This window comes from Triturus cristatus, chromosome 3_2, assembly GCF_964204655.1.
Source record: "Triturus cristatus chromosome 3_2, aTriCri1.1, whole genome shotgun sequence".
NCBI lineage: Eukaryota > Metazoa > Chordata > Amphibia > Caudata > Salamandridae > Triturus > Triturus cristatus.
The window spans coordinates 508865610-508878772 of record NC_140584.1 but is presented as its reverse complement, the minus strand read 5'-3'; the positions used below and the strand labels follow the sequence as shown (position 1 = coordinate 508878772).

At 44.3% G+C, this 13163-nt stretch overlaps 1 protein-coding gene and 1 long non-coding RNA gene across 5 annotated transcripts in view; one reads left to right on the top strand and one right to left on the bottom strand.

The window, feature by feature from the left end:
* The window catches only part of USP47 (ubiquitin specific peptidase 47), a 1403064-nt gene extending 1396186 nt beyond the window's left edge, over positions 1 to 6878 (bottom strand). Inside the window, exon 1 of one of the 4 annotated variants that reach the window (XM_085648190.1) lies at positions 6666 to 6878. In XM_085648190.1, the coding sequence (XP_085504316.1) occupies positions 6666 to 6704 (39 nt within the window). In that variant the 5' untranslated portion in view covers positions 6705 to 6878. The remainder of the gene's footprint in view (positions 1 to 6665) is intronic. The other 3 variants (XM_085648191.1, XM_085648188.1, XM_085648189.1) reach the window with 3 other exon arrangements.
* Positions 6879 to 7068: 190 nt separating this feature from the next.
* The window catches only part of LOC146857623 (uncharacterized), a 160953-nt gene continuing 154858 nt past the window's right edge, over positions 7069 to 13163 (top strand). Inside the window, exons 1-2 of the long non-coding RNA XR_014979595.1 lie at positions 7069 to 7403; positions 10533 to 10577. This is a non-coding gene — a long non-coding RNA (uncharacterized LOC146857623). The remainder of the gene's footprint in view (positions 7404 to 10532; positions 10578 to 13163) is intronic.

Genomic DNA, 13163 nt, shown 5'->3' with positions numbered 1-13163 from the left:
TATATATATATATATATATTACAACACTGGCCAAGTCAAATTTGTGCGACAGGGAGACAGACAAATAGATATGTGTGTGACTAATCAGTCTGTTGGTGTTGGCGGCTCAGATCTCGCTAGGGTTCACCAGTGTCATCTAAATACTCCCTTATAAGTAGGCAAGGAAAACTAAAATAACCACTCTTAAACATTTTAATAGCAATCAGTGTGGCACTAAATGCTCCCTGACACGGCCTTCTTCCCTCCTTGAAACGTTAATCAATGTAACGATGTGTGGGAAGCAGGGGTTTTGAAGACGACAGCCTGCCTTACCAAAAGCCATTTGAGTAAAACGAAAGTGTGAACAAGCTGTCGCCATTGTGAGGGAAGTGGGATAAGGGAGGGGGTGGCAAATGGTGAGCACTTTCCGGCCGCTTTGATGTTCTCATCAAAGCGGCCGCGAAATGAGCTTTTGTAAACGGGGGATTTGAAAGTGCAAACTAGTGCTTTCAGGCTGCCAAATGGTGCGCGCGCCTGGCGCACATGCACTGTATTTGGAGGCCTGAAAAGCACTCGTTTGCACTTCCAGATCCCCCTTTTACAAAAGCTCTCGCGAGAGCAGCGCTAAAGCGCTGTCTCAGGCGAGACCTAAAAAGGAACACAAACATCGAGTTTGTGGAAAGAGAAAGCACATTGCAAGTTAAACGGGCGCAGCAAAGCATTAACACAACATGTTCTTTGATGTTTGATGTTCTTTGAATGAGAACATCAAAGGGGCGCTGCGAAAGTGAAAGTGATCACGGGTGCTTAATGAGCAGGACGAGGTTTGCCAGCCTCTGCTCCTAAGCGCGCGCACATGCACTGTAGCTCTAGGATGGCCATGGTAGCATTTTTTTGAGCACTCACAAAAAGTCTCGCCAGATTTACCTTAGATTTTCTATCAAAAATGCTCAAAGATTACAGAAACAAACTATATCAAAAGTAGGACCCCCAACATTAATCACTCCTGAGACTAATCTTGTAATAACATTTCTAATGAAAATTAATAAGTGAAAAATAAAAATAAAAAAAAACACACACCAAACCGTGGGGGGGTGGGGGAGGTTCCCAGGGTTGAGACACAAACAGTGGAGATTTAATGTAACTGTTCCATCAACCACACCAGTATCCGTACCAATACACAGTTGTGCTTGCTTTATTAACTAGAGATGGTGCAGAGGAAGGTGTTCAACTGCAACTACTCCACTTGTTACAGTATAATCCCTGGATGTCCGTATTCCTACAGTACAGAGTGGCGTAACTACGATAGAAAGGTCAAGAGAAAAAAAAAAATGACAGTAAGGAAATACTGGGTTTCAAACAATTTGAAGAAATGATCCCACCTTCATAATATAAACAAAGAACTGTTATGACAGTTTGTTAATCAGCAAAAATAACCTCTCCCGCAAAACCACCACATAGTCCTACCCTGCAAAGCCCTGAAGAAATGAACAAATTCTGTGCTCCACAAATATAATCCTTCAGCTCAGGATCTTATTGCTAGGTAGACTGAGTCACAGTGCTTCTGGGAAATACCTAAATTACCAGGGGTCCGAGGTAAAAAAAAAAAAAAAAAAGCTGGGATTCTCAAAATAGGTGTGTATGAGTCAGCAACATTTATTTTTCAATGAACTAATCCCATTTAAGGAGTACATAAACAGTTACCAACTTCTAAAACGAAACTGCAAATGGACAAAGATTCACAATTTGGAAGGGGTGTGTTACATGCCCCCTTTTCAAACTGTGAATCTTTATATGATGTAGCAATGCTTTGCAACCATAATCCAGTTGCAAAACACTGAAAAATTACTGGACTTCGGAGTTTGGGGTGTTAATGTAGTCATAAAGAATGTAACCCAGTAGGACCCATACCCTTATTGAATTAAATAAAAATGGTTTGTTGGAGAGTATGGAGTGGTCCAGGGGACCACTTCCATTTTATTTATTTTTAAATGTAGTAGTTTCTGTAAGGAAATTAATCTTTTTTGCATGATCATCCCCAAGTTTTCAAACTGATGCAGCTGGTTTTTCAAATCTGAAGGTGGACTAAGGCTTGCTAAACAGACCTCAGTGCCGGTGCACTGACACTTAAAAAGGTATATGTAGGATTAATTCACCACATTTGGCATATGTTAACTTACATATAATTTCCTAGTATAGAGTACCATTGACACCCAGGGCCTGCAAGTTAAAGGGTCTCTTGTGGACAGTAGCACTTAGTGTGCCACCATGATTGTGACTTCCACACGCCACTGCTGGCAGACAAAGCAGTTTAACCACTAACTCGACTTCGCAATTTAAAGTAATGTCAAAGCCCAAACCTTCCTTTTTAACATTTATAAGTAAGGCTCCCTGTTTTCCGTTTTTACTGATTTTTACAGATAAATACAGACAGAAAACTATTTTCTTGTCTGTATTTATTTTTAACTGTGGATAAAAATGGAAATTGGGTGCTTTTCGAGTGATTCTAAATACACTTTGCCATGACTGCCAGGCCAATAACTGAATTGATAGGGCAAAGTGTTAAAAAAGAAAGGAATTTTAGTCAAGAGGCTTAAACAGCAGTAGCTATGCACAAGGCGGATACTGAAATGTGCATATTTTCATAGAAGTGCATTGATTTATCTTCTGCGGGTGCTCAGAGCACCGAAACCTGGCAGACATTCAAGCATGACTACATATTTATTGGTTAAATAAATGTGGAACTATAACAGTTTCAGCTTTAACTTCTTCACAAAACCCATAATAAAAATGGCTAAATACAGATAAAGTTGACAAAAAATAAATATGGATAAATACAGACCGAAATTACAAAAAAAAAAAAACACCATAAAACCGGGAGCCCTGTTTATGAGTCACCACTAAGGCAGGCCTACTCAGCCCTAAAGAAAGGGTGCATTATAGTAAGAAGTTGGACATGTAGTTTTCACCTTTACATATCCAGAAAGTAAAAACCCCTGTTTTTATTGTACAAAAACTAGTAAACCCACTGGCAAGTACAGGCTTACAAGTGGACAACTCAGCAGTGCTAACTTCTGAATGAGACTACTAAATATAATTTCAAGGTATCAAAAGAATCACGGCACTAAACCAGACTTGATACTCGATTCAAATTTACTATAACTTTTGCACAAGTGGCAACTTTTGTAAGTAGCAACTTTGTTGCCCAAAGTTTTCCAACGACTGTTTATTGCCACAAAAGAGCCTTCTGTTCTCCTTGGGGAGGTGTTAACAACTCTTAAGAAGGAACACAAAGGACATGCCATTGGGAGAGGTGTGACTTCTCCCTCGCTGAAAGGCCAAACAGTGTGTAAGCCAAAAAAAAAAAAGAGTTTCTAAGAGAAGCCATTTTTGAAGGGCATATGGCAGTCACACATGAGAAGGGCTGCTCTTTTGTTGTTGCAGACAACTTGGTCTCAAGGATAGAGAGAGGAAAGACATCAAACACTTTTTTCTGTGTGCGTGTATTCCCCACGTAGCCACACATCTGGGGTGGGCTAGGGAGATCCACACACCAGGAGATAGCCATTCTGGGACAGCTAGATATCACTCCACAGAAAGTCATCACTAGGCAGGAGGGGACCTGGTAGCCCACTGACTCGCCACATCCCCTGAGGGCATGAACAGGGTATAAAAGTGACACCAAGACCTGAGCTCACTTCTGTACTGAAGACTGGACGGAAGAACGACTATCCTGTTGTTCCCTGGACCCAGCAAAAGGAGGCTGAACCAAGACTGGACTTCAAGTGCTGCTCATTGGGCTAGCAGAGGACTGTGCTTGTGGTGCCCTTCTTGAGGAAAAGTCATTGCCGAGCCTCTGACAGAAGATGTGCTTCCAAGAGTCAGATGGCTGACTTCCTGTTGCAGCTACAGTGCTACCAAAGTGAAGAAGCCTGCCTCTGCAATAAATCGAGCGGATAGGAATAGGACACACAGGCCGAAAGGCTGCTCGAAAGGAGCCCAGACATCTAATCGGGGACGAATGGAAAAAAAGGATTTTGAGAAGGAGGATAAATCATATTGCCCTGATGAAGTCCCTATAAGGGATGAAATGCGTTGGCTGGCTCAGTTTTAAGTGTGATGGAATTGAATACCTAATAAAAAGTACTTTATGGAAAAAGACACCAACATCTGGGAATTAATTGAGAAACGAGACATGGAAAGTAATTGAAAACAAAAGAGCGACTACAGATATATGCAATTTGAATTACAAAGTTCAATGTGAACAAGGAAATCAGGTTACCATCCTAATATTGTGAAAGCATTTACCAAGGATGAGTTTTGTGGGCAGTCAGAACTTCTGCAGTAGGCATAAGAGAACTATAAGATTGGGATACTTGACTGGTGCCGTCCAGAAACACCCCTGGTGGCTAGCTTTTTGAAATTGCCTGCCTATGGAAAGGTGGTAGCCAAGAACGCCTGACCTCAAACATGCAGGCTAGAAGGCTGAAACCTGACCTTCAGAAGTTGCTCGCCAACCTGGTAGACCCAGTAGAGTCGTCGGAGTGCAGTTTGGTCACCGAAGACTAAGTTACCACAAGCTAAAGGGAAACACTGGTTTCAATTTACCTGGAAACCAGCAGCAACTGGCTTTTGGATGAACTTCAACTGGAATGAGAGTTACATCTAACCCTGCAGCCAAAGTCCCTCCAATGTATTCACAAACCAAGACGTAGCTTCAGGAAGAACCCCATCACCGGATAACAGTCTGTATCCCTTGCATCAGGACTCCTCCATTAAAGTCTATGGCAGTCTACCCATATAGCCTGGAACTGGACTGGGGACAGCTTTGACTGTGAGGTAAGTATTCAACCAATCCAATTTGGCCTATATGACTTGCTCCCTGCCAGAGCTGGTAACCCAAAGAGGGCTAGAGTAGTAGTTTACAACTTTATAAAAGTTTTCCAAAATGTGACCGCAAGCGCACTACATTGCAATGATTTATTGCGTTTAGTTGAAAAGCAGTCATTTACCTTTCCTTTAAAAATTCATAACTCCTGGGCCCTCCGGTGGATTTATATCATCGAAGTATCATTCTGAAGATAAAAGTTCAATCTATTGTTATATACTTGTGTTGGATTTTTATTGAGTTTTCTTTCTTTTTCAGATGATTTGGTGCTTCTTAATGCTTTACACTGGTTTCTTTGATACAACAGGACTGCTCAGAGCCACAGCTACCCAAGGTTGAGCTAACGTTTGTCAAATGAATATAAGTGGACCCGGTACAGGCAGCTGAGTTTAGTGCATACTCACAATCAAACCATATAATAAATGGTTTTCCTCACAGCATCCTTTTAGAAAAACAGACTGCATTTTAAAAAACAAAACATGTTTAGCTGCATTTAAGTACAATGGCAGACATGGAGGTCTGCTGACCCCAGCATGTCAACATCTCTCTGACGGCATCCGGTCAGTGGAAATTACAATTTGTGACCCAACTCATTAATATTCATTTAGTAGCTTTGATCGCAACTCACACTGAATAGGAATTTTGCAAACCGACCTACGAGTGCATAATTCAACACTGGTCGGAACTGCAACCCGATTTTTTTACACCTTGCCCAAGATCCATGGACAAGTCCCTTCACTCAGCTGGAGACTCATACTGCAACCAGGAAGCCAAAACATTGTTTAATCCGGAAAATGTCAATGAATAATAAAACGGGCCAAAACGTAGCAAATGGCCGAAAAAGTCAGATAGTGGATGCAATCCACAGGGCAAAATTAGCTCGCTATCAGGCAAGAATATTCAGAACTTCTCCAAAACTTAACTACTCAAAAACGCTCCTCGCATCAACATGCAGGCACAAAAAAAAAATGAAGAACGGGGACCACACTCAAGACATTGAAACAGCAAATCTTAACAGAGGTATGAAGTCAACATTCGAGCAGCACCAGAGCGCCATCTCAAAGAGAACAGACCTCGGCAGGCACACAGAATAAAAGACCACCCCCCCCAGACAAAATGCTGCCCACTGTACCGCCATCAGCAACAGCATGGAAGCACTTGCAGGTATAATGTAGTTGACAATCCAGTGCTGCAGAATAACCAAGAGGAAACATGATCGCGTGGTAGATAGAAAGATGTACTGGACTTTGTCTTAACGTTTCAGTGGCTGCTTGGCTTTATATGCAGTAAAAGTGACATCGACTCCCTCTCCTGTGCTTACGCTAAAATCCACAAAGTACATTTCACAGAAAGTGCTCTGCCAGGAACTAGTGGGTTCCTTATTGTGCTTACTCTAACAGTCAGACACAGATTGAGATTTCGCTGCATTGCCTGCTCACACAGGCTCCAGGGTCGTGGTTGATGCCACACAGAGGACTAGCATCACTGCCTAAGTTATTACAGTATTTGGCTGTGCCTGCCACGACAGTCAAAGAATGGACTATTGCTGACTCTATTCTTAAAGTCAGAGTGGGACCCTTGCTTTGCCTGTTCTGGAAGTATCACATTAACAGCTAAGTCTTGTTGTTCCTGAGCTAAAAAATACATTAAAAAAAAAAAATCAAAGATCGAGAGTTTGGTTGTTCATTACTCTGACAAAGTGGTATCGACCTATGCCGAATCTCACAATCTGAAAGAAAATGCCTGGAGACAGCTCTGTAGTTGCGCTTGCTCCGTACAAGCCCCATCCCCTTCTTACCTCTCTGGGCACCAGCTGCTGCTCCTCGCCGGGCACCATGTCCACTGCAGGTAGGGTGGCCCACCTGTCAGGAATTTCCTTGTGCGTTATCTGAAACTGAAATCTGTTGTGCGTTTTCACTCCTTTAAGTGACTGACGTCTTCTGTCCTGTAATTACGGCTAGCAGGGCCAGAGATGAGGGCACCCTCGCAGGTGCTCTAAACCAATCACGAAGACGGACACATATTCTTTGAGCAGCGAGTAAGCCTGATGACGTAGTATTGGTTGAAGAGACACTTCATAGCATAGGCTAGGGACGTTATTTCGACTCATTGGCCGTCATGTATCAGAACTTGTAAGGAACTTATGGGTTGGGTGGAAAAATGATTGCCGGTTGTTCATTGGCTATGGTTCTCCGGACACTACACGTGCACCGATCTTTCCGCCAGCAGAGAATTTGTCTTTTAATCGTACCCAGGTTTTATTATTAAGCCTTTGGATGAACTTGCACCTTTGGCTGCTGTAGTTCCTGGTAACCGGATGAACGAGATCGAGGACTAACCGTATCGTTTTCGTCCCGTAGGAGGTTACTTGGGTGTCAGATGCTGACAGGCACGCAGGAGCAATGCGTCACAAGTGTGTCACCTGCACCCTGAGTCACTGCCTCCCAAGCACAGCTGATCGTGGCCCCTCCTTATTCCACCAGCGCTAAAGTCTGACTTGTGTACCCAGTCTTTTAGGCCACCTAGTCTTCTTCAGGTAGGCGTTAAGCCTCTGGGTATGACGTGCAGGGCTGCCCTTGTTGCGCACCACAGCACACCCCCAACTGATTTTGCTTGGAAAGTGTATAGTAACGGTTTGCGGTTTTTAACTCCCTTCTGTTTAAAATTCGTCGGAGAGTTTCGCACAAACGCTGTGTGCCCTCGGTTCTCTGCTGCAACTCTAAATTACCGCTGTTAAGAACTCCAACTCGCGAACGGGCGTTTGGTACTGAAGTGACAGAATAATGAAATAATTCTGTAGGAACACCGGTAGTTGAAATACAAGTATTTATTTAATGAATAAGGCCCACAAGGAGCCAGGAAAAGGTGTGATAGCACTGAGTGAAGCAGACGAAAAAATGCACGAACATTCCATGACGTGTGTTAAGTACCTGGCGAGGATTCTAAATGACATAACAGAGGCTGGGTAACCGTAGGTAGTGTGGAGAAGAAAAAACTATGCAAAGACTAACTTTGCCGACAATATCAATTACAACATCTCCCTTCTTTAAAACAAAAGAAAACTAATACATTACATATTCTCTATACATTTTAGGAAAACTAGACAATCTTCCAGAACTAGAAAATTTTTCATCATATAAATTTGTAGAACATACACTACTTCCTACAGCAACATTTGGTTCTGTGATAGCAAAATTGGTTAAACTATCATCTCCAGCATTTGAGTGAACATTTGAGTGTTTGTTGCCCTCTCTCTCTTTTTACAGTACAAGAATGTGCAGGAATAAATGTTTCTCCAATGGTGGAAGCGCCACAAACATTGGGTTCCAAATTGCGAGAGTGTTCCACGTTCAACGTTCTCATCTGAACTATTTTCGAACCAAAAGTAAATTTCCTCTGAATCTAAACCAACATTTCTAGCACCAACAATTAGATCTTTCTGTCCAGCTTGATAATATCGCTTTTATTTCTCCAACCCAAGGGAACTGAACCATCAGCAACTTCAATGACTTCACAAGGTTCATAATACTTGGATTCTCCTTTTTGAACATTGAATGGCTTTTTGACGGTGACCCAATCACCTTTATCTAATTCCTTAACTGTGGCTCTATGCACTTTGTCGTGGTAGGCTTTTGATTGTAGTTGGTGCTCTAGAATCCTTTCCCTTACATTGAGCTGGGTATCATCAACTTCAACAAATTTGGATCGGACTTCCTCAATGATGGCAAACTTGGGAGTAAGACATGTGTTACCATGTCTACCTCTCATGAGGAAAAATGGGGAATGTCCAGTTACACTGTTGGTGGTGTTATTGTGCGCATTAACTCTCTCCTGAGTGAATACTTTTACTTGAAAACCAGAAGCAATAGTGAGTTGAATGCCCTCTTTTAAGAAACGGTTGATTCTTTAAACTTGTCCATTGGATTTTGGTGATTAAAAAGGAGTTTTCTCCTGCTGAATACCATTGCGTTTTAAAAATGCCACCATCTTCTCTGAGGTAAACCAATATGAGTGGAAGACCTTCTAAGGAAAAACTATTCTTCAAAAATTCAATTACAGAATAAGAGTCTATTGTTGTTATAAACTTGACACAAATCCATTTACTACAATAATGACTTACAACAATTAAACGTTTTGAGTAATGTTCCAATATATTGAATGGAACTGCAAAGTCTATTGCAATTTTGCACCAAGAGATATTAGGAATACTAACTAATTGCATTTCTTGCACTCTGTGTTTCCAATGCTTGTCTGACCTCAAGCATACTACACACCTATCAACAAATAAGTTAATGTCAGAGACCAATCCAGGCCACCAATAGTATTTTTTTAGCATCTTCTTGGTCATAGTGGAACCTAAATGGCTACTGAGAGCTAATTCAATTAAACACTTTCTCACTTTGGTAGGTGGAATCAAGAGATCTCCTCTCAATGAGAATCCGTTTTCAATACTAAGATAATCAGAAACTTGGACATACATTTTAAGTTCAGAAGATAAGTTTCTGATAGGTGGCCACCTACTCATAATAAATTCTTTAACTTTAATGAGAACGGGGTCATTGTTGATTAAACTTAACCATTCAGACTCACTACACACCTGTTCAATTTCATTAAAAGCATCAACATAAGATACAACACATTCTGTGTCTTCTTCTGCTTTAGGTTCTGAAGAACTCAATGGTAAACTTGACAGGAAATCTGCTCTCACGTTGTCTTTGCCAGAAATGTGTTTTATAGAAAAATTGTACTCCTGAAGTTTCGCTAACAACCTAACTAACCTTGCAGAGGCTTTACCATTTCCCCTGCCGCATCCATCCATCATAAAGGTTAATGGTTTGTGTTCAGTAATCAATTCAAATTGCTTGCCCCACAAGTACATTTTGAGCTTTTCAACTACCCAAACACAGGCTAGAACTTCCCTCTCTATAGTACTGTAGTGAATCTCAGAATCATGTAAACGTCTGGATATAAAAGCAACAGTATGTACATTTCCACTTACTTTCTGTGTAAAAACTGCTCCAATACCAACAGAGCTGGCATCAACAGTATGGATATTGGAACCTTCTGGATCATAAGGTTTTAACGTAGGAGCATTAACAATGGCATTTTTAATAGCTGCAAAGGCCAAATCTTGAAGATTTACCACACATATTTCTCACCTCTACGTAATAATATATGCAAAGGCTCAACAATATCAGAGTAGTTTTCAATGAAACGTGAATAATATTCACTGAGACCCAAAAAGGATCTCAGTGAATCTTTATCAACTGGTCTGGGAGTGTCAAGGGGTCGTACTGGAATTAGCTAACCACACAGGAGCAGAATGACGTAAACTCCCAATGCCCGTCTCAGAACCCCCCCTGCTAGGTTTTAAATTATTCCTTCGCAGGTAAGTACTGAGGGGGGAAAGGGGATGGGACAGCGAAGAGACAGCTCCAAAACACTGCAGTTCTGCTTGGTCTTCCTTCTTCTTCTTGTTGTTTTAGCTAAAAACATTACATAAGTCAGAAATGCTTTATTACCTTAAACTTACTTGTATTCTTTGTATAGATAACTTATCTCACCAGAAAGTGGTTTGGGGCTTGCCGCTCTTCTTACTTCTCTCAAGTGTTGTGTACGTTCTCAGAGAAGCCTACACTCTATTCACTTGTTCTTTTTTTCACAGGTATTCTACTTCAATCTCTGCTCTGTCTAAACGTGAGAAAACAAGGTAAGTAGATATTCTTTTCTGTGTACTGTAAAGGTTTGTTCCCTCTTTTTATCCCTACGGAATACTCACTAGTCAAGTGAAAGAGTTGTTTTATTAATGAAGTCTGAATGGTTGAGTTGCACCTTTAAAGGTTGACTTTTACTACCAGGAATGCTCCAACCAATATTTTATTTCATATGGGGGAAATGGTGTTTTAACGTTTATGATTTCCCAGCCAATTGAGTAGGTACAGACAACTAGTTTATATGCGGAAACAAGTGAGACGCCCGCAATTAATTAGTAGCCTTTCTTCGGGGTTTATGCGAAGCGAATTATTAAGTACTCACGTTCGCTCTTGGTCGTTCTTGAATTAACGTGTCTCAAATGAGAAGAGACGCGTTTGATAATAGCCGGCAAGATTTCTCGTTAAAGAGTTTATCGCGCGCACGAAGAGAAACGTGCGCGCGTCTTTACTTTCATTTCTTTCCGAACCAAGCGGCACGAAGGAACAGCGTCCGCTTTGTTCTTGAAGTTCAAACTGTGATAATAACTAACAGACAAACGTTTCCATTAACGCGGCGAGAGGAATGAACTCGCCCGCGTTCTCTTATTCAGCCTTTACCTCAGAATTAAACAGTCTTTAATTTTGCTTTATTTTATGTTTATTTCGATCTCCCTCACTAATTTATTCCGGTTGTTAAGGGGAGATTATCCTAAGTCAGATTTACCTTGTAACAGAGTTTTATTAATTGATTCTTAGCGAATACTGAAGTTATTCCTTAGATATTGACACTAACCTTATTCTGTAGTAACCGACGAAACTAACCCCGAGAATTCCGTCACTACCCTGACTAACTTTCACGACGCGAAAGAAACAGGTGCTGCTCCAGAAGAATCTTCGGTGAAGTGCGCAGTAGAATGTTAGAGCACACCTCTCCAACTGTCATTCACTGCAAGACTAGACTGCTAAACAGCGATATGCTGTTGCAGTGTCAGGATGTTGGCGGCCATGTTGGAGTTTCTACGGTGCCAACTAGCACTCCAACTCAAGGGATTAACTGCTCTTTTTGTTTGTAATGAAAGAATAGAAGCTACGGAGGAAGTAGGAGGAGGAAACCTCCCGTGATTCCTGACAGGGAGCATCAGATATGGCCTTGACTAAGTTCAGTTTAGGTCTAATACCACTTCCACTCAAGATATGACCTAGGTATTCAATTTCAGGGGGGGCGGAGCTAGCAGGCGGCTATGGCGGACGTGTAAACGCGGAGCTCCCGCTCTAAGCCCCTAAATATCCGACCATAGGATCCTGAGCAGCGGCACTGAACAGAGAACTGGCGAGGGGGTTCCCCCCGGCACTGGGCTGAGTCGCCCCGGAGGCCCGGCGGCAGCGAGCGAGACCCGGAGAGCAGACAACGGCGGGCGCTGAGCGAAGGAGCGGACTGGGCCGTGATCCCCGGGCTGTCCTGTGGCTCTCCCCGTCGAGCGTCACGCGACGTGCGGCCGACTTGCAGGGGGAGGACCCGACCGTCCTGGTCCGACAGCCGAGAACCCGGGGTACGGCGGAGAGGCGGAGACGAGCGCACCGGACACACGAGCGGAGGGTTGTGGACCCACATAGGGTACGGAGAGGCAGTTGTGGTGTCCCCCCCCCCCCCCGGCTGGATTGCTGCCTGGGCCCCCTGGCAGAAGCGGCTGCCCACGCCGTGTTGAACCCTTGTCACCCCTGGAGCTCGGTCCCGGAGGCCCCCCGCGTCACCTTTGATTCGGACGGCGGGGGAGACAGGCGTGCTGGTGTGGATCGCCCCCCCCTCTGGCAGCCCTGGGGAGCGGCGCAGGCCGAGGGGCACCCTCGAGACGGGAAGCGGCAGGGAGGCGCACTGGTGCTGCACCAGGGTGCCCGGGAGCCGCGGGCACTTGCGGACTTGGCGCGCTCCCCCCCCCCACCCCCCTGCACCATAGGCGCTGACCCAGGCCCGCGGAGAATACAGAGGGATTGCCGTTCTTCCTTGCTCAGATCTGTGACTTGTTGCGGCGGCGCCCTCCTTTGCTTCCCTCTGCTTGACGGGAGCCCGACGTCTGTGCCGTGGACGGTCCGGTGAGTGACGGCGGCGGCCCGGAGGACTAGACTGCGTGACCAGTGCTGTGGCCTGGCTGTGTGTGCTGGAGGGGCCACTGTCGCTGTCGTGCAGAGAGGAGCGGTCTGCTGCGGCGGCCCTTTGGGGTGTAGCCATCGTGAATAGCAGTCGCCAGCTGTGGCCCCTGGGGCGCCCTCCCTGTCCTGGATAGCGACGGAACACGTGGAGGAGCGTGGAATAACTGACTCGAGCAGGGAGCGCCCCACTCTCACTCGGGCCTGAGGTGGCGACCGGACACTGGGAGTGGCGCAGGCCGATATACGACTCTGCGACCAGTCTGGTGGCTGTAACTGGGGAGAGACCAGAGAGTGGAACTGCGACACGGGGTGGTCGGCGCCCCAGACATCTGCGAGTCGTGGTGGGGGTGCCCTGCAGTGCGGCCCCCCTAGGATCAGGACTTTGCCCCGGAGAGGCGGACGTGCGGCGGCCGCTGACCCTAAGCGTCGCCATGGGCAAAAGCGATAAGTCCCAG